The following is a 26,641-nucleotide window of genomic DNA, read 5'->3' as shown; positions in this document are numbered from 1 at the left end:
AGAGAGAGAGAGAGACAGAGAGACAGAGAGAGACAGAGACAGAGAGAGAGAGAGAGAGAGAGAGAGAGAGACAGAGAGAGATGGAGATCAAACACCCAGATCCAGAGGTAGAAACTTAGAAGACAAGATGACATAAAGTCACAGGGTTGGTGTTGGTCCTTTAAGAACTTATTCCTCTCTAAATACAACGGGATTAATTAAAAAAAAAACCAAAAACCTCAGTGCCCCAAGAAGGAAAAAGAGAGGGAACTGAAGTACAAAGCTATAGCTCGAAATTTTAAATTAAGGAAGGGCTCTTGTCAGTGGTTTCCATGACATATACACTGTAGCCAGGAATTAAGTCCCAAGTGGAAGATCAGCTGCAACAAGTGGCAGCGTGAATATCACACAGATGCTTTCTAAAGTGATTGCCTCTTTTTATGGCAAAGAGTACCATAGATAAAATCTCTACCCAGGGACTTCCCTGGTGGTCCAGTGGGTAAGACTCCATGCTCCCAGTGCAGGGGGCCCGGGTTCGATCCCTGGTCAGGGAACTAGATCCCGCATGCCACAACTAAGTGTGCCACAACTAAGACCCAGTGCAGCCTAAATAAATGCATGAATGAATGAATGATTAATTAATTAATTAATTTTATAAAATAAATGAAATAAAATCTCTACCCAAAATGGAGTTCCAGCTTTACCTTCCAAACCCAACTTGTGTCTTCAAGATTCAAATTCAGGTGAACATTTTTCAAAACTTACTAATTTTATCCTGAATACAATAAAGAATACTGCGCTTCAAGCTTAGTGTGCTAGGGTTATTTGCTCTGCCAAAAGGAGTCCACTCTGATTTAATTAGCACCCCATGGGCTGTGCTAAAGCATTCACCTTTTTTCATTTTTTGTTTTAAAATTTACTTATTTATTTATTTATTTTTAAAAATAAATTTCATTTTCGGCTGCGTTGGGTCTTTGTTGCTGCGTGCGGGCTTTCTCTAGTTGCGGCAAGCAGGGGCTACTCTTCGTTGTGGTGTGTGGGCTTTTCACTGTTGTGGCTTCTCTTGTTGAGGAACAAGGGCTCTAGGCGCGCGGGCTTCAGTAGTTGTGGCTCATGGGCACTCTTAGAGCACAGGCTCAGTAGCTGTGGCACATGAGCCTAGTTGCTCCGCGGTATGTGGGATCTTCCCAGACCAGGGCTCGAACCCATGTCCCCTGCATTGGCAAGCAGATTCTTAACCACTGCGCCACCAGGGAAGTCCTATTTGTTTGTTTTTATTTTTGGCTGTGTTGGGTCTTTGTTGCTGTGCACGGGCTTCTCATTGCAGTGGCTTCTCTTGTTGCAAAGCACAGGCTGTAGGCTTGCGGGCTTCAGTAGTTGTGGTGCGTGGGCTCAGCAGTGTGGCTTGCAGGCTCTTGAGCCCAGGCTCAGTAGTTGAGGCGCACGGGCGTAGTTGCTCCGCAGCATGTGGCATCTTCCCGGGTCAGGGCTCAAATCCATGTCCCTTGCATTGGCAGGCAGATTCTTAACTACTGCACCACCAGGGAAGCCCAAGCATTCACCTTTTTCAATCTTATTACCAGTGCCACTCTGGATCACAGAGATAAAGTAGGAGAAACAAAACAGTGACCCAAATGTAACCAGGCTTATGTAGGGAATTTGAACTCAGTAAATCCCAAAACACAAAGCAAGAGTATTTACTGAATTCAAATAAAAGATATCCTCACTGTTCTTATAGGAGACCAAAAGAATTAACCAAGCCAGGTATTTTTTCTGGTCAGTACAATGAGCTCACGCACATCATTCCTTCTTACACTATGTATGAGAAGCAGAAATTCCAATCTAAACAATTCAGTCAGAGGTATCCTTACAAGTAGAAAGGGACATTTCAGGGAAGCTTAGGTACTGCTGAGTTGGAGTCGGCCCTTCTCCTATAGCTGTTTTAATGACTGAGCTATTGCCCACATCCAACACTGTTCAATGTGTAAGAGTCTCATATATATTTCCCAATAGGACCTAAACCATGCCACTTTATTTATCCTACTTTAACAGTTATGTTCTCAGAAGTCTTTTCCCTGGAGTGATGGAAGAGAGGCTGATAGTGAGCTACGGATGATCAGTTTGCAAAAAAAAAAAAAAAAAAAAAAAACCCCAAATAATTGCCTCCTTTTGTAATTGAATTACCATACTAAGATGTTAATAGTTCTCAGGCCAATCTGATTTTCCAAGGGAATGTAAGGTAAGAGTGAGGCAAAAAGGAAGACAGGGAGCCTTCTGGTGACTTTCCCGACTTTTGCTGCCACGTGACTGATGGCAGGATGAAAAGCAGTGCCTGGGGGCTTTCAGGCAATGGTAGATTAATAATGACATGGCCTTGACTTCCCAGAGGTAAAGGTTATGAAACACTCCAGGGTGAGTGGGCTTCTAATTTCATACTCTCAGGGTAAATGACAGCAACTGATGGTTTTTCTCTCAGAAACACTTTAATGCTTAAACACACAGCTGTCACCTCCCTGCCCCAGTTTCTGAAATTCATTTGAACATGTTTATTCCTCAGCCTTTATGCCAGCCAGACCACAGAACACGAGGTGGTCCTAAAGACCAATGCACAGAGCCTAAGCAGGACTAAAGGTGAAGGACTGGACTAGCAGAGGGTCTAGTCCATCATCTTAGCACACACAGAGTAAAGAGATACTCCAATACCACCACACATAACACACCTCCCAGTACAACAATCTTACCTACTCTCAACAATCTTTTAACTGTTGAGATCGAATTCAACCTTCTAGAGCCAGAAGGATGCCAGGAACTGTAAAGCAACACCAGAATTAGAGACTACCAGGAACTGTATCTCCTCCTATCTTTACAGTATTTGAAGCCCCAGTACACAGTCAGCTCAGAACCAAACACTCTTCTGAGTCACTAGCTCCCATCACTTCTTCTCTCTTGTCCAAATCAAGCTTCTTCCCTAACCCCCACTCTTGTCCAACACCGGAGGAGGTCGTCTCGGTCTTGCTCTAGCTGATTGTAGGACAAAGCAAGGAAGGTGGAGGAAATGAAGGCTTCACACTTGAGACCCCTGGAAACCAAGTTTCTATTAAAAGTCTCCACCTCCCTCCCTTAAACGTCAGGAAGCTGCTGCTTTTAAGGATAAGCGATGCAGAGCTTGGCAGAAATGTCAAGAAGTCAATAGAGGGAAGCTAAAACCTTCTGAGGGGAGGTGAATTCTGTCTTAGCCAAAATATACAGAGAATGAAGGACAACAGTTACCTGAGCATTCAGAAATTTACAATGAGCGCTAGGAAAGCAGATTCTTTTCACCTGACATATTTTAAAACGCAGATTTATGGCTTCGCTCCAACCTAATAAATCTGAATCTCAAAAGGAAGAGCCTAGAGAACTGTAAGGGACCCCGGTGACCCTTATGTGCAGCAACAGTTGAGAATAATTGCAAATAGCTTCGAGACAGTATAGACCAAAAAACCAAACCAAACCAACAAACAAACCCTCACAAAAACCCAACAGGCTGCTACTACACTCCAACTTTCCCCCCAAAGCACTAGGGGCCTTCCAAAAAAGCTTATGCTTCTTACAAACAGGTTATCTCAGCTGCAGGAACGTGAAGGGGAAAAGAAAGCTATTAAGGAATCACAGCTGGCTCTAAGGCACACCTGTCTTGCTGCCTTCCTAGAATTCAAATAGAGGAACAGAAACTCTTTTACCAGGGGAGTTCAATACAGGAAGAACATGCCGAAGCAAGATCCGGGAACACTTCAGATATGTGGGGAAAAGAGAGAGGCAACCAGGTTCAAGCACACAAAGGTATTTTTTTCCTCTATAGAACTGATATAGAGAAAGAGGGAGAGTATCAATAAAGTGGAGAACAGACAGGGGAAGAGACGGCTTTTGTCTTAAGGCTCATGTGTTTTACTTGTACATTCAGAGCACTAAACAGGTCCATCATATAAAACCTCTCATCTTGTGAGTCTGTTCATTTCCAGTTGCTCTTCCTCCTGAAACATTTCATACCCAAGATGAGCATGACAGTGAAAATTCTGAAACTGCCCCCCTCTACTCTACCTAAATAAACTCTTCACCCAATAAATACTTTCTAACATCCAGACACCAAGCATTTCAAATATAATCTCCTTCTCAATAAGATATCTTGGGGCTTCCCTGGTGGCGCAGTGGTTGGGAGTCCACCTGCCAATGCAGGGGATACGGGTTTGTGCCCCGGTCTGGGAAGATCCCACGTGCCGCGGAGCGGCTGGGCCCGTGAGCCGTGGCCGCTGAGCCTGCGCGTCCGGAGCCTGTGCTCTGCAACGGGAGAGGCCACAACAGTGAGAGGCCCGCATACCGCAAAAAAAAAAAAAAAAAAAAAAAAGATATCTTCATTGCTAGGGATTTAAAGATTCAATATGTGATATAAAATCCAAATGTGGAACCCTCTGAAAATACATTTCTATATCCGTCCTAACAATCTGCTCTGGGGATGAGAAGGTAAAAATGGATTAAAATACTATCTTTAAAAATATGAGAAAAGAATAGCAAAGGAAAAGGAAGGGAGGAAAGGAGTTAACATTTTCTAGATCTTAACAAGGGACCTCAGATTTTATTAAAAACAGGGACTTTGCTAGTTTGCAAAAATCACTACCAAGTATCTTCCTATAAAACATCTCACGATCTGATGCCCTGTCTCATTCCCATCTGCAACTTCAAAATCTATAGGATTTTATTTGACCTGTTTCAGCTTTCAGGCATAAAAAACAACTTTACTATTTTAGTGAGTACATAAGAGAATGAACTATCATGTTATTATTAAACCTTACTTGAACCAAACCCATATGTATTCTTTAAAATGTTACCTCTCCTTATCAATGTCAGCCTAACAAACAGTATTACTCAAGTATTAGTCTCTCAAGTGTTAAAATACATCTTAAACATTCCTATACTGCTACTGCTCTCACATCATGAGGAGCGTTTGAACACCAAAATTTCATACCCCCCCAAAAATTAATAACACAAACAGAAACCAAAAAAACAACAACAACAAAACACCCCACATTTTTTCCTCCCATACAGATTTTGAAGGATGGATAGACTTGGATTCAGAGGGTTGGCTCACATTTCACCATAGCTAGGGAGAGTATCTGGAGTGATCGGACAGATATTGCTCTGCTTAGAGAGCCAGCTAGCTACCGGTCACCTCAAAATTAGACATACAACTAGATATACAATCAGATATGATTTACAGGTGGGTTTTAAAAACCTTACATGCTAAGAGTCTAAGAGTGGCACTTTTTAAAAAACTGGCACTCGGACTATCCTGACAGTCCAGTGGTTAAGACTCCATGCTTCCAATGCAGGGGGCACAGGTTCAATCCCCGGTCGGGGAACTAAGATCCCACATGCCGTGCAGCACAGCCAAAAATTTTTAAAAAAATAAAAAATAAAAATAAAAACTGGCACTCAGAGAATGACCCCACCCCAAGAACTTGGTTGGCAAAAACCAAGCTGAAGGTATTTAAAAGTAAAACAGACTCAACAGAATGAAGTATTCCCCTCCTTTTCCAGGGTATGTTTACTCTTGGGGCAAAGACTAAGGGGGTCCACAGAGAGGCATAAAACTTGTTTTTTTTATCGAAGTCATCAATTCTGACATGTTAGAAGAAGGAATGCAAAGACATTAGTGGGGGCGGAGTATCAAGCAGAGGAAACAGAAAAGAGAGTAAGTTTTTTTTCTTACTACAAACTTTTGTGCCTCTAGTTCTTTAGGTTCAAACTCAATGAATGAAATCAGAGAGAGAAAAATAAAATGAAATGGTACAAGATCCTAGTCGTCTCAACCACGTACCTTAAGGAAGTATAAACCCTCTATCACAAACTTCTCAAAGATCCAATTTACAGTGAACAGGGCAAAACACCAGCCACAAATGCTGATATAGCACCAAAAATTTTATCTTGCTTCCCCCAATTTTTTAAAGTTTTTCCTCTAAAGTGGTCAATTTATATTCCTAACATTTCTTGTCCAACTTTTTTCTCAACCATGGCCAGGTAAAAAGTATGTGTTTGAGGTTTAGGGTATAGAGGGAGGGTAGAAGTTGAGCAAAGAAAAACCTGATTCCTATTTCTCTAGCTAAAATTAGAATACATTTTCAACAGCCCTGGGCAGGAGAGAAAATTCCATTCTGCCTCTTTGCTCTTCCAAATTCCTATAGCCAAGTGGTTCAACAGCAGTTGAATGGCACACATAATGACATCATTGATTGGAATCATAATAGAAGGGAGTGAGAAGAGCGGGTGTTGGGGGGAAGCGGGAAGGGAGGGAGGTAAAGATGTATTTGTGTTACAGACAAAAGACAAGTTCTGTTCCTCAGCAGGGACAAATGAAGAACCAGATGAAGGGATAAACTGAGGTCAGAGAGTTTTCCCTATTGTTACCTCTTTAAACAGCTCCTTCACCACTCCCTCAAGGTTTGTTTCAATGGATGAGTATAGAAACAGCAGCGTATGTGTTTTTATCTTAGAGGAGGAGGTAGAAGAAAAAAAAAAAGCCAAATATTTATTTTCAAATTATTATGAATTAAGAAGGGGATTTAAAGGACTGGTTAGATTTTAGTTGGGCCCTAAAATGCTCCCAGAAATGCTGAGGACTATGTGGGGTTGGGTCTTGGCTTTTCTGAAATTCATCTTCTCTGATAGCCACTCTCAACTGCCATCTCTATCTACTATATAACCTGTTCTTATCGTCTTTTCTTGTTGGTTAATATAAGTTAAAATAATACAATTTTTCAAGTGGAAGAAGCATTTTTGGGGAAAATGACAATCTAGGATGAAGGAGGAGGGGAGGGAAATTTCCCCCCAAAGCCCTTTATCAATGAAATACGACGACTGAGAGGATCTACACTGAAGTTTTTTCCATCTGCAATGCTACTAACTGCATTTTTCTTGGTCTCATGGGGCACCATGAGAAAAGGAAATAGAGAATTAAGTGTTGCCCTTGGCCTAAGTACTGCTGCTTGAATATATGTGGTTGGAAAGAGCCCAAACCTATTCAGCATGCTACTTTTCCTGGGATCTAAATCTTCTACCCCTTTAAAAAATATTCTACCAAACTCCTCACCATAGCTTATGGTTCCTCAGGTCCTTACAGTTCCAAGTTGACAATGTCCTATGCACAGTCCCACAGTTCTTCCTTTGGAACAGGTTCGTATATACATGCCTAAACTAGTTAACAAATCCCAATTATATACCCTCTGAGAAGGCTGGTGACCAAATTTTTTTTTGTGACCATGCCACGCAGCTTGCAGGATCTTAGTTCCCCAATGAGAGACTGAACCCGGGCCCCTGGCAGTGGAAGCTCAGAGTCCTAATGACTGCGCCACTAGGGAATTCCCTCAACTTCTAAATCTATACTGTGGGGGCTTCCCTGGAGGCGCAGTGGTTAAGAATCTGCCTGCCAATGCAGGGGACACGGGTTCGAGCCCTGGTCTGGGAAGATCCCACATGCCCTGGAGCAACTAGGCCCGTGCGCCACAACTACTGAGCCTGCGCGCTGCAACTACTGAAGTCCGCACGCCTAGAGCCCGTGCTCCGCAACAAGAGAAGCCACCGCAATGAGAAGCCAGCGCAACGCAACGAAGAGTAGCCCCCACTCGCCACAACTAGAGAAAGCCCGCACGCAGCAACAAAGACCCAACACAGCCAAAAATAAATTAAATAAATAATTTTTAAAAAAGGAAGTAAATCTATAGTGTGAACTTCCTTCTTTCCATATCCCGCTGACTAACCTCTGTACCAAAACCCACTGCTGAAGGGAAGAAACAAACATTCTTCATTTATTTCAGATGGTGGAAGGGAAACTTGATAGAAACAAATAGGCCTTCCAGAAGAGAGTGAATGGAGACAAGCCATAATGAAATTTGTGTGCTAGAACAGGGGTCCCCAATCCCTGGACCACAGACCAGTACTGGTCCACGGCCTGTCAGGAACTGGGCCACGGCCTGTCAGGAACTGGGCCGCACAGCAGGAGGTGAGCGGCGAGCTAGCGAGCAAAGCTTTATCTGCCGCTCTCCGTCGCTCCCATCACCCCCTGAACCACCCCCACCCTCCCCCCACCCACACCCACCTCGGCCATGGAAAAACTGTCTTCCACGAAACCGGTCCCTGGTGCCAAAAAGGTTGGTGACCGCTATGACAGAAGACACTTGTGCCCTCCTGTGCTTGGAACTGACTCTTTGTCCCAGCTTCCTCTTTGATATCTCAACACGTTTCAGCGACAAGCTCCTCAAAAACAATAGGTCCAATGTCTCTCTCACTCTGAAGTGGTCCATCCCCAACAAATGGTGAGCAAAAATATACAATTATACGAAAGGTTCATGAAACTAATCACTGCAGCCACCCAAGACTCTTCTAGCTACCAGCCTCAGCAATAAGAAGATAGTCAGTGGAGGAATAATTTGTTTTCAACCTTTTTATCAATATATTCTAACACTGTGCATCACAGAACATTTCATCAGGGAAGAAAAGTGGCAAAAAGCACGAACATGAAAAAAGTAGCCTTTAGGGTTTACAGGCCCCTTAAGATAACTCATTAGGATAGTTACCTATATGAAGAACTACAAGTAGGGAAAACTCAGTAATATCCTAGTAGAGAAGTAAAGAAGATGTACTAACACCAACATTTACTACTACTAATCAAGAATCAAGAAGCAGTAACACATGCCCCTCACATTCTCGGGAAGGGAGAAAAGTATAAACCACACTCCAGTTTTCTGCTTAGTGCCTGGGCCTGGTGTTTTTGTTTGTGTTTCTTTGTAATACTCCCCTAGCTGGATTTCCTATAACTTCCTCAAATATCAAGTTTCACGTTCCCAAATGTGTCAATGTTTGAAAACAAACAAACAAAAAATCCAACCCATGCAGATTAGCTACATCAGTTAACAATACATCTCTAAGCCCAGACCTAGTTTCTACCAAAACTAACGTCCTTTGACCATCATATATTAACTGAGCTGGCTTCCCATCTATTTCCCTTACCCATTCCTTTTAGAGATGAATTTCTTATGTGCCAGGCCAAGTCCTTCACCAAGAGGACTGACCCAAACACTACTTCTCTTGGGAGGCATGGAAAACTGACCAGAGGAAAAAAAACAACCAGTTAAGCACAAGACTGAAAACTTAGCTGGTGATCAATCAGAACCAACCAGGCAGAGGTTATTTATCTGGGTTTTGTTTTGTCTGAGGGGGTGGGAGGTTTCTCAGCCCACAGTCACTATGAAGCTTATAGGAGAAAAGGCATGCCATTTTATCCTCAAATAGCCCAAAGAGTTGGAGGGGACAATGTACAGCCTCTTGTGTAAAAAATGTCTATAAATGCCAGTGCCATTCTTTGCCCTGTCACTTCCCATTATCCTAAACCAACAGGATTCTATTTACTGAGACTTGAGCTGGAAACATGGACAGACAAGTCGTTTTCTTGGGCAGGGGGAGAGAGGGAAGATGGTTGCGGGGGGAGCCACATTTCTTGAAGTTTCTGTGTACTGCCTAATGTGTACAGTATACTAGTGGAGCTGAAAAGTGAAATATATGAGCAGTCATGCAAAAGTTAGCCAAGGAAGAATAGCAGAAATTCGATACCCTCAAATTTATAATATGCTGAAGCCATATATCTAAAATATGAAGAGACGGTCAGATTGTGACAGTTAAAAAAAAAATCTGTCACAAACACTACGGCTCACTCCTCTCACACATTCTCTCTCTTTATCATATCCACTGGTATGCAGCAGAATCTACTGAAGAGAAACCATGATGCAATGAGGGCCTTAAGCTGGATCAAGCAAACACAAACTCCATGCAATGAGGTGACAAGAGAGTGGGTCTCTCTCATTGCCCCTTTTAGGATACTAGGATGAAGAAGAGGTATCTTCACATCACCTATTAACCTCCACTATTTGCACCATATCTAACTGAATAAAATCTGTGCCTAGAGAACTGTAAAACTTAAAGACAGATGACCAAATTACACAGGAGGAGGCTATACTGGAACCCAGGACCCCAGGATGAGGTGGACATAATTGTGCTGCTCTGGCTGTTCCATAAATACAAATTTAATCATACCACTAACCTATGGCCAAGCAAATACTGGGTAGCAAATCATCTCTGGTGATAGAGAACTGTTAAACACAGGACTCTGAACAAAGCAACTCTTACTGAGAACGCAGCCAGTTGCAATTTCATGATTTGGGTCTAGAACACTAAGTTCTAGAAAAAAAGTTACTTGAAAAAAAGAACAGTTCCTCTTCTTATCTCTTATTCCCTTTCCTCCAATTTCTCTCCTCCTACAAATTCACTCTGAAACTGCTTATATTCTACAAGTACTAAAAAATTCTGGGCTATGGAAACAGTAATCCAAACAGGTGGTCTGATAAAGGATTTCTATGCTACTTCCAAGTATGAAAGCTGTGTGGGAGACATAAGCTAGACTTGAGTTGTCCAATACACATGTGGCTACTTAAATTTAAAATAATTAAAAATTCAGTTCCTAGTCACGCTAGCTATTGTGTGACTATACTGATCATTAGCCGCATGTGACTACTGATCACATTTCAGGTGATCAATAACCACATGTGGCTAATGACTAGTGTATAGGTATACCTTGTTTCATTGTGCTTCGACTTATTGTACTTCAGATATTGTACTTTTCACAAACTGAAGGTCTGCAGCAACCCTATGATGAGCAAGTCTACTGGAGCCATTTTTCCAACAGCATTTGCTCACTTCATGTCTGTGTCACATTTTCATAATTCTTGCAACATTTCAAACTTTTTCATCATTGTTATTATATGTGTTATGACGATCTGTGCTCAGTGATCTTTGATGTTACTACTGTAATTATTTGGGGGCACCACAAGCCATGCCCATAAAAAACAGAGAACTTAATCAATAAATGTGTGTGCTCTGACTGCTCCACCAACCAACTGGCCGTTCCCATCTCTCTCCCTCTTCTCGGGCCTCCCTATTTCCTGAGACACAACAATATGGAAATGAGGCCAATTAATAATCCTACAATGGTGTTTAACTGTTCAAGTGAAAGGAAGAGTTGTACATCTTTCACTTTAAATCAAAAGCTAGAAAGGCATGTCAAAAGCTGAGAGAGGCCAAAAGCTAGGCCTCTTGTACCAAACAGTTAGCCAAGATGTGAATGCAAAGAGCAAGTCCTTGAAGGAAATTAAAAGTGCTACTGCAATGAACATTAGAAAGAGAAGAAAAACAGCCTTATTGCTAATGTGAAAAAAAGTTTAAGTGGTCTGGATAGAAGATCAAACCAGCCATAACATTCCCTTAAATCAAAGCCTAATCCAGAGGAAGGCGCTAACTCTCTTCAATTCTAAGAAAGCTGCTGAAGAGAGGTGAGAAAGCTGCAAAAGTCTAAAGCTAGCAGAGCTTGGTTCCTGAGGTTTAAGGAAAGAAGCCACTTCCATAACATAAAAGTGTAAGGTGAAGCAGCAAGTGCTGATGTAGAAGCTGCAGCAAGTTGTCCAGATCTAATTAAGATAATTAATGAAGGTGGCTACACCAAACAACAGATTTTCAATATAGATGAAACAGCCTTATATTGGAAGAAGGTGCCATCTAGGACTTTCACAGCTAGAGAGAAGAGGTTAATGCCTGGCTTCAAAGCTTCAAAGGACAGGCTGACTCCCTTGTTAGGGGCTAATGCAGCTGGTGACTTTAAGTTGGAGCTAATGCTCATTTACCATTCCGAAAATCCTAAGGGCTCTGCCTGTGTTCTATAAATGGAACAACAAAGCCTGGATGACAGCACGTCTGCTTACAACATGGTTTACTGAATATTTTAAGCCTACTGTTGAGACATATTGCTCAGAAAAAAAGATTCCTTTCAAAGTATTACTACTCACTGACAACGCACCTGGTCACCCAAGAGCTCTGACGGAGATGTACAGTGAGATTAATGTTGTTTCCACTCCTTCTAACACAAGATCCCTTCTGCAGCCCACGGATCAAGGAGTAATTTCAACTTTCAAATCTTATTATTTAAGAAAAACTTTTCATAAGGCCACACGTAGTGATTCCTTTGCTGGATCTGGGCAAAGCAAATTGAAAACCTTCTGGAAAGGATTCACCATTCTGGATGCCATTAAGAACATCTGTGATTCATGGAGAGAGGTAAAAAAAATCTACATTAACAGGAGTTTGGAAAGAGTTGATTCCAACCCTCATGGATGACTTTGAGGGGTTCAAGACTTCAGTAGAGGAAGTAACTGCAGATGTGGTGCAAACAGCTAAAGAACTAGTATTAGAAGTAGAGCCTGAAGATGGGACTGAATTGCTACGATTCATAGTAAAACTTGAACGGATGAGGAGTTGAGCAAAGACAGTGATTTCCTGAGATGGAATATACTCCTGGAGAAGATGTTGTGAATACTGCTGAAATGACAACAAAGAATTTAGAATGTTACATAAACTTAGTTGATAAAGCAGCAGCCAGGTCTGAAAGGATTGACTCCAATTCCGAAAGAACTTACTGTAGGTAAGATGATATCAAACAGCATTGCATGTTACAGAGAAACAATTTGTGAAAGGAAGAGTCAATCAATCAATGTGGCAAACATCACTGTTGTTTTATTTTAAGAAATTGCCTAGGAAACAAATTTGTCTAGAACTCCACACAGCATATGATTTATATTTACTACATAAATATTAAACTACATATAATATTTCCTTCATTTTGTACAACTCCTGGACAAAGATGATTTATTTTATATAGTTCTAAATTAATTTTATAATGTAATTTATATATCTGTCCCATCCTTAATTCTACTTCAAGTGATTTTGTAATGCAAAGTAATTTGGAGAATCTATTAACTATGTGAAAGTAACATTCAGGAGCAAGGAATAGATATAATATTTCTATACACTGCATTTTGTACTAAATTTAGGAAGGAAATGAAACAGATCTTTTTTCATAGATAAAGCTGAATTTTTAAAAATAAATAATAAGCATAAATTATCTTACAACACAATTATTTCAGCTGCATCTTAGTCACTTGGCAGTCTGAGGTTCAGAATGCCACTTGGTTGCATTGGTTGTTTGAAGACATTAAAAGCAAGAATTTTTAAAATAAAAAATGCATTTTGGGCAAAAAAAAAAAAAAAAAGAAAGAAAGAAAAGAAAAGAAACTGCCACAGCCACCCCAACCTTCAGCAACCACCATCCTGATCAGTCAGCAGCCATCAACATAGAGGCAAGACCCTCCACTGGCAAAATGATCACAACTCGCTGAACGTTCAGATGATGGTTAGCACTTTTATTTTGGCAATAAAGTAGTTTTCAATTCAGGTATGTACACTGCTTATTTGTGCCTCACTTTACTGCAATATTCACTGTATTGTGGTGGTCTGCAACTGAATCCACAATATTTCTGAGGTATGCCTATATTAGATAACAGATTATTTAATAGAACAATATTTTGTAGAATATTTCTATCATCACAGAGGGTTCTACTGAACAGTGGTGGTCTAGATAGCAAAATAGCAGGGACATTTTAATGGTTTATGAGACAACTCAGAACAAACCATTGAAATTAGGATAATTCTGAAAATCAGGATTTACGATCAATGTAAATGGAACCTATACTCAAAAAGGACACCTCAGAAAGTCAAAAGCCTCCAAGCAAAGTGGTCCTTGGAAGAAATCGTATACACTCTAGTATAGTGCTACTCAAAATGTGGTCTGCCTCCTAGTGCTTGATCCCCAAACCGTTTATCATTCTAGAAATAAGTCCAGAAATTGAGAGTGTTTAGAAATTTCCAAAGTAATTGAACATTTCTTTGACATTTTTATTTTATTTCGCAAAAGTACCTCTTGACAATGAATTGGAAATTTTTAAAAACTAGTCTTTCGTCACAGAATTTGCAAAGCACTACTCTAGAACATATGTGTGACAATGAATGTTATTAGAGAACAGAGCTCACATAGAGTTCTGCCAATTACCATTATCTCATTTTAACTCTTTAGAATTTAACATGGGAACTGTAATCCTATCAATGATCATCAACTGAAACACAGAAGTTAATTGACTCAAAGTGATAAAACCAGAACTGAAAACTAAGGAAGGAAACTAAAATTTATTGAGGGTCCGGACATCCCTGGTGGTGCAGTGGTTTAGAACCCTCCTGCCAACGCAGGGGACACAGGTTTGATCCCTGGTCCGGGAAGATCCCACATGCCGTGGAGCAACCAAGCCCGTGCACCACAACTATTGAGCCTGAACTCTAAAGCCTGAGAGCCACAACTACTGAGCCCATGTGCCACAACTGCTGAAGCCCGTACGCTTAGAGCCTGAGCTCTGCAACAAGAGAAGGCACCACAATGAGAAGCCCACGCACCACAACGAGAAGCCCACACACCGCAACAAAAAAGTAGTCCCTGCTTACCGCAACTAGAGAAAGCCTGCATGCAGCAACAAAGACCCAACGCAGCCAAAAAAAAAAAAAACTTAATAAAAAAAATTTTTTAAACATCAAAAATACATAAAAACAAAAATAAAATTTATAGAGGGTCAAAGTGTCACTATGTTAGGGAGCTTCAAATATACATTTATTCTTCACAAACATGATGTTAGGTGTTACTCCCAGTTTTATAGATGAGGATCAAAGAAGTTTAGTAATTTGCTCAAAATCAATAAATGTATCTCTTCATGTTTTACTCAGCCTCCTGTGGAGGCTGAAAACAGGTCAAATATCGAGAAAGATTCCAGGGAAGGGAAGGGAAAAGACTGATATCCTTGTATAACTCAGGTGGGCAGCACAGAGTGACAGACAAATTCCTCTCAGGAATGTGTCCCTATGAGCTAAGTAGTAGGAGATATAGTGTTAAATTTTGTTAATTTTTTTTTTTTTTTTTTTTTGCAGTACACGGGCCTCTCACTGTTGTGGCCTCTCCCGTTGCGAAGCACAGGCTCCGGACGCACAGGCTCAGTGGCCATGGCTCACGGGCCTAGCCGCTCCGCGGCATGTGGGATCTTCCCGGACCGGGGCACGAACCCGTATCCCCTGCATCAGCAGGCGGACTCTCAACCACTGCGCCACCAGGGAAGCCCAATTTTGTTAATTTTGATAGAACACACAATATATGGCTGTTGGCATAACTGATGCCATCTTGTGTCCATTCAGTTCCTTCTGTCCTTCCACTGACTCTACCTAGGGCTGTACTGTGTAGTAAATCTCTTCTCTGTCATCAAGGGCTCTGTAGTTAATATTGTTTAATGATCATTAGGTCTGGGTGGCCTCTATACTCTGTTAGTCTCTAAACAACAATGAAGACCTTCACTGATATATCATGGCGCCCACAAGACTAGTTACCCATTCATAAATCTTGACTTGGGAATGCACTTCCTGTTTCCAAGCATGTACCCCCAAACCCTGGGTTAACTACAAGTATAAAATTGGCCCAATGGCCCCTCAGCAGTGTGGAGTGCAGCTGTGAATGCTTCCAGATTGTCGTCTACCTCATCCTACCTTGGAAGTAAGTTACCCTATGATAAACTACTCCATTGATTATACATATGGAGCTGCCTGCCTCATTTTTCAGTATCAAGGTACCTTCTCAGTTCAGTGGGTACCTTTTGTTCCCTCCGTCCTCCAACACACAAACTCATACAATTCCCTAAAGGAGTGAAGTTATTGATGAGATTCTCAGATACCTAGGCCTCATATACAAAACAAGGAGACAGATGATAAGAAGGGCCACGGATCCAAAGCACCTTTTCCCCTGACCATCTTGCAAAACACAAATGACTTCGGGTTTATAATAATTCTTCCCTATTAAGCTGCTTGTGGTTTAAGAATCATATATTCTGCCTACCTCTCAACTCCTTTATTTTATTCCACATAAACCACCAAATACTCCTACTGAATACCGATGGTCTCAGCATCAAGTTGGGCAAAAAGACATGATGTTGTATTTCTGGTAAACACAAAAAATGTAACCCAAAGGGAAGGAAGATGAAGCACAGTTGTGTGCAAGGTTATGAGTCTCATAGGGATACAACTAATGTTTACTTTTATATACTCAATTTTTCTTTTCTGAGCAAAAATATAACTACCGTCAGGTAAGTTTTTTCTAATGGATTTCTAGAGAGCTAAATGCTTCCATACTCGAGTGGGAAATAATTTTTTTTTTTTCCCCTAATGATGGTTTTTCTGGTTTGAAATAGTCTTCCCTTAATCCTACCACCACTTGAACAACCAAGAAACGTGCTCTCATTCTCACAGAACAAAGATTAAGAGACTACCCGCTCTAGGCAAACAGGAAAGTCCTTAGCATTTTCTCCAATGTGCCTAGCAAAACTCCAAACACAACAATGCCCTGTAGAATTGATCACTCCCCACAGCATGGTGTCAACAGAGTCATCTTGCTTACACTAAACAGTATCAGTTAGCAGAGGGGCAGAAGAATGAAACAATTTTCTCAGTTTTTTTCCAAAGAACCTCCAAATTTTACTTTTAGGTACCTTTGACCTAAAGATGGGACTGTCTTCCCCTGATCATTTAATTTCCATTATGCCTATATCAGAAGTTAAAGCAGATGTAACATCACTGAACTCAACAAAGAGAAATATAAACCTTGTTCTAACAGCCAGCATGGCAGCTATGCAAACAATCTGTAGAAAAAAACAATTAACTTTGTTAAACAATGGCCATAATGTAATCAATAGTCAGTGAGAGGAGGTGATAGTCAAAGGACTGCATTAAATGAAGTGCTGAGTAGCCAGTTCTATTCTTAGGACAGTCATTTCCAAACTATGTAGCCCCAAGCTGCTCTAATGTTGCAAAAATAGTACCTTACCTTTCTGGAGATTGAAGAGACATTCAAACCAAATCTTTGAGCTCTTTCCTTTAACTTATCCAGGTTAACCTACAAAAAACATAGGAAAAAAAAATATTAAAAAAAAAAATCATTAACTTATCCAGGTTAACCTACAAAAAACATAGGAAAAAAAAATATTAAAAAAAAAAAATCAGGGACTTCCCTGGTGGCGCAGTAGATAAGAATCTGCCTGCCAATGCAGGGGACACAGGTTCGAGCCCTGGTCCGGGAAGACCCCACATGCCGCGGAGCAACTAAGCCTGTTCGCCACAACTACTGAGCCTACGCCCTCCAGCCTTCGAGCCACCACTACTGAGCCCACGCGCCACAACTACTGAAGCCCGCGCACCTAGAGCCCATGCTCCACAAGAGAAGCCACCGCAATGAAAAGCCCGGGACTAAGCCTGTTCGCCACAACTACTGAGCCTACGCCCTCCAGCCTTCGAGCCACCACTACTGAGCCCACGCGCCACAACTACTGAAGCCCGCGCACCTAGAGCCCATGCTCCACAAGAGAAGCCACCGCAATGAAAAGCCCCGGTGCCACAACGAAGAGTAGCCCCCGCTCGCCGCAACTAGAGAAAGCCTGCGCGCAGCAATGAAGACCCAATGCAGCCAAAAATAAATAAATTTTAAAAAAGAAAAAAATCAAAACAGAAAACACAGAAGGCACAAACTATGGTCCAAAGCCAAGAGTTCAAATAAGCCTATACAACATCAAAGATACCCTATGTGCCAAATTAGGAAACTAAGCGGCACTCATCCATGCCACTAATTATTAAAAGTTCTCTCCTGGAATGCAGTGAAAGATTCAGCCCTGCCTCTTTCATTCATCAAAGGTGGCAAAAGCCTAGGGAGGGTTTAAGATCAAAGTAGGCCAAACACTGCTTGAAAAAGCAAACAAATGTCTAAATCATCACCTCCAAACAAGTCCATCATTCACAGTCCAAAATTGTTACCTCCTATACATAGCCTTTGCAAGTAGTTCTTAACCCTATACCCTAGCAAAGAGAAACTATCACTGCAGCTCTCCATTCTTCAGAACACAAGTCTACTACCAGTACCCAACTCAATTTTCTTCCTTCCTTTTTCTTGGAAGCCTTGATATATAAGACTTATCATAAGGATATTTGGGACATTATCATTACTACTACTACTGCTACTAACTTCTACTACTACTACCTAAAACATTTCACCTTCACTTACATTATTAAACTGTACTTCCAAGAGCAGGATTTCATAAAGCTAAACATATTTCACAGCATTTGCTTGCATTTTCTAAACATGCTGACAAGTCATAATGGTCCAGAAGGTGTACTATCCTAGTCTTTATTCTCTGGTATTTGACAGGTAGTGTTGAAAATTACCAGTATCTACAAAATAGAACTCATAAGTTGCTTCCACAGATTCTCTTGTGGTAATTAAGAGTTTGACATTATCCAAAGCCACTGGATGAGGCCCTAAAACTCCAGTACCATAAAACAAAGAGTTATATGGATTGTCCTCTAGCTAACAAAATCTACCCTTTTTTTTTCAAGAGGAGTGGTAGGAAGGAAGATGTTTATAATGACTTTGAAGATGCAGCAATTTTCCTGACCTCTCAGTACCTCAAAAAATTCTTTCTATTTAGGACATAAGACACTGTACTGAAAACAGTCACCAAACTCATACTATCTCAGTTTCCTCTGATCTGGGGAGAAGAAGGAAATCTGTAACTTAACTAACTGTACAGAGTTAAGATTTGGCTCTCAAGGTTAAGAAAAAAAAAAAAGATTTCTTACCATAGGCTTGGCATCAGATGACAGGCCTAAAGAAATAAATTTAAAAGTTTTATTTAATATTCTTAAAAGTCATAAAGGAAGATGACGTCTTTGAATCAAGTTAGATAGCACAGAAATCATATATAGGACAAATGTTCTTTATCTTATGAAGTTAAAGAAAAGGCACAGATTACATCTAGAGACCATGGCTGCACCCATTGCTGCTGGGAACATAAAGTAGTACAGCCACTTTGGAAAACAGTTTGGTAGTTCCTCAAAAAGTTAAACATGGAGTTTACCATATGACCTGGCCATTCTACTCCTAGGTATATACCCAAGAGAAATGAAAACATATATCCACACGAAAACTTGTATATGAATGTTCACAGCAACATTAGCCATATTAACCACAAAATGAAAACCCAAATGTGCATCAACTGAGGGGTAGATAAAATGTGGTATATCAGTACAACCTAATATTATCTAACAATAAAAAGAAATGAAGTAATGATACATCCTAAAACAGGGATAAACCTGGAATACATTATGTTAAGTGAAAGAAGCCAATCACAAAAGACCATGAATTGTATGATACCAGTTATATGAAGGCAAACTTACATAAATAGAAAAAACTTAGTGGTTGATTAGTGGGGTGGGGCAGAGGGAGTGGATGAGAAAAACTGCTAATGGGTATGGGGTTTATTTTGGGGATGATGAGTATGTCCTAAAATTAGACTATGATGATAGCTGCACAACCCTGTGAATATATAAAAAACACTGAATTATATACTTTAAATGGGTGAGTTGTATGATATATGAATTGTATCTCAATAAAGCTGTTAAAAAAAGAGAAAAACATCTTATCTGGACAAAAGTCCAGAGCTACTATTATGAGTTAAAATTATGGCTTCTTAAAGCCAATGTTCTGTCCTGAAATTAACACTAAGAAGCAAACAGTATATTACCCTGTAGGCCCAACCCCAATCTAGTCAATAATTATTTACTTAAAACTTTTCAGAATTTTATTTTAAGCAATCTCAATATTGTAATTGGTTCCCTAACTTTCCACTGTAAAATTTCAGGTATGGACTCAACTTTTACCATAACCTATGTACTAGGAACTGTTACATATTTTTATGTTCTCACTCATAAAACAGTATTCCCTTTTACATGTTGCCAAATTCTACTCTTTTAAGAGCTACTCTGTAGTTCTAGGATTATATGAATAACACTGAATGTTACCTACACATTATTTTATTGGTCAGTTTTCCTCCTTAGGCTAAGTATTAATTTTAACTTTTGCCTTTCTTCAAATAGCACCATTTAATAATATCTTTAAAAACTTTTGGGACTTCCCTAGTGGTCCAGTGGCTAGAACTCCGCACTCCAAATGCAGGGGGCCCGGGTTCGATCCCTGGTCAGGGAACTAGATCCCACATGCCTCGACTAAAGATCCTGCATGCCACAACTAAAAAGATCCTGCACGTGGCAATGAAGATCCTGTGTGCCGCAACTGAGACTCGGTGTAGCCAAATAAATAAATAAATATTAAAAATTTTTGTTGTACCATCACCAATCCTATTATCTCTCTTGATATAACTAAATGTCAGAGAATATTCTGTTTCTGAAGCATGTAGTGACAGTGACCAGAATTTTGCTGGTCTTTTATTTTTTCTTATTTTTTTGACTGCATCGGGTCTTATTTGTGGCAGGTGGGATCTTTCGTCATGGCACGCAGATTTCTCTACTTGTGGCACACGGGCTCCAGAGCACACAAGTTCAGTAGTTAAGGGGCAAGCGGGCTCTCTAGTTGTGGTGCACGGGCTTAGCTGCCCGGCAGCATGTGGGATCTTAGTTTCGCGACCAGGGATCAAACCCGCGTCCCCTGCATTGGAAGGTGGAGTCTTAACCACTAAACCACCAGGGAAGTCCCTTGCTGGTCTTTTAAAAGGCATAGCAAAACTCTACAAGAACTTTGGAGGACATTTTCTTAACAGACTTGACACTACTAACAGGTCACTAGGAAGACTGCATTGGATAAGAAGACAACATTTAAAGTCTCTGAGGGACTTCCCTGGTGGCACAGTGGATAAGAGTCCGCCTGCCAATGCAGGGGACACGGGTTTGATCCCTGGTCCAGGAAGATCCTACATGCCGCAGAGCAAGTAAGCCCGTGCACCACAACTACTGAGCCTGCGCTCTAGAGCCTGTGAGCCACAACTACTGAGGCCGCGTGCTGCAACTACTGAAGCCCAGGTGCCTAGAGCCCATGCTCCACAACAAAGACAAGCCACTGCAATGAGAAGCCTGCACACTGCAGTAGCCCCCGCTCGCCACAACTAGAGAAAGCCCATGAGCAGTAATGGACCCCAGTGCAGCCAAAAATAAATAAATAAATAAAATTAAAAATAATAATAAAAATAAAATGTAACTTTTCCCCCTAATTTATTACAAATACATATTCAATGTAGAAATTTTAAAAACATAGTCAAGCAAAAAGAAGTCACTCAAAATTCCACCAACCAGAGACAATGAATGTTATCAATTTAGTATATATACCTCTAATCTTATTTCCTAACCATACATGCACTTTTATTGGGAAATCGAACATACTACAAATATTTTATAACTTGTTTTTTCCATTTATCTGTCTGACAAATATTCTTCAGTATAATTTTAAACATCTTCATGGTCTTCTAACTGTACTATGGTACACATTTACTCAACCAATTCTCTATTGTGTATTACATTGTTTCCAGTTATTGATCACTATAAATAACACTGTGATAATCCTTGTGGCTAAGTCTTTTATCCAAGATTATTCCCTTGTAAATTCCTAGAAGGTAAAAGAGAAAAAAAAATAAAAGAGACTACTTTTTTCCTTTTGCCTCTCACACTAGGCAATATAACACTGGACAGGTACACAATAATTACATGCTAACTTGAGACATCAGAATAAAGAAGGTATTAGAAACTTCTCTGAAGAGATCCAAGAAAAGGAAAACAAATGTTGGCACTTCCTCCTATTCTCTCATAACTTTAGCACCTTCTCTAAATTGCCCAGGAAGGCTTAAGTATGGTTTTACCTAGAGCAAAGAGGTGGATATAATAACCTCTTACAGGCTTCTAGAGCTAACAAGTTTACCTTAATTTGGAGAAATGGAATCTGTTGTGCCAAAAAAGTAAAAACATAAAGATAACTTTCTCAGAAGTCTCTGTACTCTTACCTTTTGATGGAACTGAAGAAATCCCAAATCTGTAGAAAGAAAAACAAGCTAAATTTTAGGAAGCTGTTCACACTCCTGGTTGTCTGTCTCCGTGTCAAGTATACATATGGCACTTCTTGCTTGTGATCTCAAGCCTTGCAATCATTAGCTAATTCTAACAACCCCATGAAAGAGGTTCAGTTGACTCTTTTTCTCACCAAGAGTCCAGAGAATAAGTTAAAAGGTAGCCTTATCAGAATTGGGAATAGCAGTCAGTTCCTGACTTTTACCTATTACAAAAACCCTGCTTGATAATAAAACCCAATCTATAGCTACTACAACCAATCAGCAGATACGTTCTGAAGAGAGCCAAGAGAGTATTTCTTTCCAGCAAGGCCTCTATTCTACTTAAAATCAACAACTGTATTTAAAACCTAGGAACACATTCCCTCACCTTCATATTACCACGATCTCAGGTCTAAAAGGCTGGGAACACTCACCTAGCTGCCCTGGCAGCTTTCTTACTCTCCAAGCTCACAGGTACATTGAATCGTTCAGCTCTCTTCTGCATCCTCTAAGTGATAACAGACAAAAGAAGGGAAAGAGAAAAATTCAATTTCTGGTTTCCTTCTTTTAAGAGAAAAGTCATTTAGAGATGTGTATCTCTAGAACATCGGGATTAATTTCTTAAGGTCCAAACTGAGTTATACTGACAATCACAGAGGATATCAGGTTGTATCCATCCCAGGGCTTAACTCAACAGTCCTTTCCAGAAAGCAAACACAAAAAGACTATTATTACATTCATGTCCTCAAAAACAAAAGGGAAGGAATAAAATAAAACCCGCATTCTGTATGAAGCCAAGAAGACAAAAGCTGTGTTTGACTGACCTTTGAAAATGGATCAAAGGAACAGCTTGGTTCCAACACTAGTTGTACTCTTTCAGTTAGAAATGAGGCAGCGTTGTCCTATGCCATCTCTACTTTAATAGTACAAAAAAACCCCACAGATCTTCACTGAAACCTAGTTTCAGAGATCTTGAGACAGGATCCACAGAAATTTCAATCTCACCAGCTAGCTAGTAGTAACTTAAGAGTGACATCTTCCCTTGTAACTTTTCATCTCTTCCAAGGTACAATCCTCTCAAACTCTAATCTTAGTTTGTAAACATCTTAAAAAGAGTTACCACTAAGACCAAAATACTATACAAAAAGACTACGGCCTCAAAGGTGACTATGCCAGCCCAAATATATTCCCAAGTGTGGCTGGTGGAAAAATGTATCAATACCAAAATCTGTCAATACTGATTTTCTGCCTATGAGTAAATATTTTAAAGTGATGATACAGACAAAATAAAGGGTAAGAAACAGAAAAAAAAAATACATAGACTGCTCTTCTGAAAGAATACCTACCTCAGTCTGTGGTATTTCAGATGTAATTTTTACCACTTTTTTCTCTGCTGCCCTGGAAAAGGGATTTTTAAAATCAGAAGACTGATATTCTAAACCAAAACCTTTGAAGTGTATAAGAATTCACCTGAATCATGTCCTCTGTCCCATATCTCTCTACCACCCTTCAGACCAAAAAAACATGAAGCCCATTAGACCTTTAGTTCCTTGAAGTGTCGTCTACTGATAAAAGAGTTTAAATAACAGACTAAGCTACTTTGCTAGAGTATACGAAAGTAAGGAAAGAAGTCTGATTAAATATACTGAGCTAAGGGAAATGCTCAAAGGACACTGGAAATCATTTCATTTACTTTTAGGAACTTTAAATGTACTTTTGGACTAATGACTATTCTTCCAACCCTCATTTAAATACCAGCTCTCAATTTTCATCACAACTAATGAGTGCTCTACAAGGTCTGGTTTCCTTCTTTTACAAATCCCTTATATCTCCCATGGGACCGTAGATCCAGCTGGAACAGTCAAAGTGGGATAAATAAAAATGCCAAAGGGAGTGGGAAGAAAAAAGACTAAGGGGAGTTTGAATTAGGAAAACATGGTAAGTTACTAGTCAAAAGGTTTAAGAGAAAACAAAAGAGGGGGGACCAGGGGGGCGGGAGACAAAGTTCGGAAGTACTCAGGATAAATGGAAGGGCATTAACCCTCCACCAAACAACTCCCATAAAACTGTGGGTCATAACCAGTCTCATTAAGGTCCCTCATTTAGAGACATGGGAGGCTTTTGTTCCAATATCCCAGACACTTTCCCCATTTGATGCCCTGAAAGGTAGTAATGGTTTAATGGCATTTTCAGAGGAAGTAATTCTGGAACAGGAACTTACTCTCTCCTCCATCCTTTTGTTGGAGGTCCCTGGACTGACAGATAAGCAATGGGAGCCCCCTGCTGACCATAACTAAGTCCTGCAATATTTAACTGCCGTGGCTTGAGGAGGGGGGAAAAAAACAAACTAGAAACAGAGGTATCTTTTTGGAGAACCTCAAGCAAAAGACAAAGCAAGGGGATCTCCTTTTCAATGTTCAAAGGACCTAAATTAGCCCTGTACCTTCTGACTTTTAAAGAAATTTCTGATTTCTTTCCATTTCCCAGTCATCTTTCCTTCCCCAATCCTCTCTGTTTTGTTCAGGCAGAAAGGGACACTGAAGTTTAATGTTCTACTTGAAGTCCAATGCCATTAAAATAGCAGTCCTCTCCAGCAAACCCCAGGATAATGACTTCCTCCACATTCCCATCAGTACACTTCAAGGCAGAAAGGGAACCGGAGAGAGGAAGCTTCCTTCAGCTCTGTTCCAAGTCCCTCAGGCACAATTAAGCTCAAGCAATAAATATCATATTCTGAGGCTCATGTGAAATTTCTTCTCTTCACTCAGAAGTTTCGCCCCTACCCAAAGTCACATACAAAACATTCTCCATGCTACGGGGACCCAGAATCTTCCTGTACATACTTTAGTCTAACCACTACTATCCCTCTAACAAGCAAAAACACAAGCCCTCCCACACACACTTTCAATTTCTTTGTTTAGAAATTCACTGATAAAATTAAAGCCCTCTAAACAAGGGAATTACACATTTTACGTATTATAAAAATAAACTACAAATTTTCAAACTTCAAAATTTTTAACCCACTCAGGTCAATTATCATTGTATTTATTTCACCTTCCTTCTTGCCCCGTAACTCCCCAAAACATCTCTATTTTAAAGCTATCCCATCGGCCATTTTCTCAAGGCATTACATCTAAACATAAACCTCCTATGATGGATGATAACTAAATGGCTTTAGAAAGCAGTAATATTTGACAAAATCTAATAAAATATTAAATGCACATCTTCTCTAATGCAGAAAATCCACTGCTAGAAACTTATCCTTTGGACATACCTGCATAAATTTAAAATTAGCTGTATATGGACATGCACTGTATTTTTTGCAATTATGAATAATCTAAATGTCCATCAACAGGAGACTGGTGAAATTACTGTTCATCCATAGAATGGAGTACTATTAGCTGTCAGAAAGAATAAGATTCTAAGTTGATAACAACTAAATCTAGGTGATGGGTTCATGGGGGTCTATTTACTGTTCTCCTAAGTTTTGTATATACTTGTAATATCCCATAACGACAAGCTAAAAAAAAAAGAAACCTACCACTTACTAGGATAATTATCCTCATTTCATAGGGTTGACGTGACGATGAAATGAGAATACATGTAAAACACTTAGAACCTTGCCTATATATAACTAATTTTTTTTTTGGCTGCGCCATGCAGCATGCATGATCTTAGTTCCCCAACCAGGGATCGAACCTGTGCCCCCTTCAGTGGAAGCAAGGAGTCTTAACCACTGGACCGCCAGGGAAGTCCCTATAACTAATATTTAAATAAAGACATTATATGATGATATAGCAAGATCTCCATATGTGAAAAAAAATCAAGAAACTGACAATATGCATATGTGTGTACATATGTATCTGTACATGCACATATACACACACCATATAAAATATTCCAAAAGAATATATTGAAAACTTCTGGGAAGTCAGGTGGGGGTGGAGACAAGGGTACTTAATTTTCAATTTATATATTCCTCTATGTACTGTTTGACTTTTTACATCTATTGTCTTTTATAATTAAATGGATTAATACAGCTAAGAGGAAAAAAATGTTAAAAAGGACTCAACTGTTTTTAACATGCTGGAGTATAAGATGGCCAGACATCTGCGGGGAAACCCCAAATAAAAAATGTTTATGATCAACCTTGTGGAATAATTTAAATAAATCAAGATCCACTTTTCACTCTAGTACTTTGTCCTTCCCTCCTCCACTGTAAATCAAGAAGGAAAAAAGAATACAGTGTTACTTGAGACATAACCTTGCTCAGCACTCACTTCCCTTACAAAATTCCTTATATGCAGAAAATGTGCATGATTCTCTATACATAAAAAGAATCATCTATTACGGTGATACAACAAAGGCTAAGAGAACTAAACTTTATCTGGGCTTGAAGTCTCCTGGCCCTAATTATCTATTACATAACCCAGAGACAAAGTTACTTTGCTTCACTGGGACCATGTACTTGAAACGAACAAGAACTTTCTGAAAATGTATGATCTAATGAGAAATGAAAAAGCCAATGGGGGACTTCCCTGGTGGTGCAGTGGTAAAGAATCCGCCTTCCAGTGCAGGGGGCCTGGGTTCAATCCCTGGTCAGAGAACTAGATCCCACATGCACGCCGCAACTAAGAGTTCGCATGCCACAACTAAGGAGCAAGCAAGCCACACCTAAGACCCGATGCAACCAAATTAAAAAAAAAAAAAAGAAGGGAATGTATACATTCCAATGG

The 26,641-nt window shown here is 40.1% G+C and overlaps 1 protein-coding gene across 7 annotated transcripts in view; it reads right to left on the bottom strand.

The window, feature by feature from the left end:
- The window catches only part of SARNP (SAP domain containing ribonucleoprotein), a 59,953-nt gene that overhangs the window by 15,410 nt on the left and 17,902 nt on the right, over positions 1 to 26,641 (bottom strand). For 6 of the 7 annotated variants that reach the window (XR_003680315.2, XM_028491267.2, XM_007125687.4 and 3 more), the window contains exons 5-9: positions 23,252 to 23,303; positions 22,340 to 22,413; positions 21,861 to 21,889; positions 18,655 to 18,680; positions 16,853 to 16,921 (exon numbers count right to left, since the gene is read on the bottom strand). Coding sequence is in view for 6 of the 7 variants with exons in the window: in XM_028491267.2 (XP_028347068.1) it covers positions 16,853 to 16,921; positions 18,655 to 18,680; positions 21,861 to 21,889; positions 22,340 to 22,413; positions 23,252 to 23,303 (250 nt within the window). In the remaining variant the exon portion in view is untranslated. The remainder of the gene's footprint in view (positions 1 to 16,852; positions 16,922 to 18,654; positions 18,681 to 21,860; positions 21,890 to 22,339; positions 22,414 to 23,251; positions 23,304 to 26,641) is intronic. The other variant, XM_028491270.2, reaches the window with a different exon arrangement.

This window comes from Physeter macrocephalus, chromosome 6 (genome assembly GCF_002837175.3).
Source record: "Physeter macrocephalus isolate SW-GA chromosome 6, ASM283717v5, whole genome shotgun sequence".
NCBI lineage: Eukaryota > Metazoa > Chordata > Mammalia > Artiodactyla > Physeteridae > Physeter > Physeter macrocephalus.
This window is presented reverse-complemented; position numbering and strand designations above follow the sequence as displayed.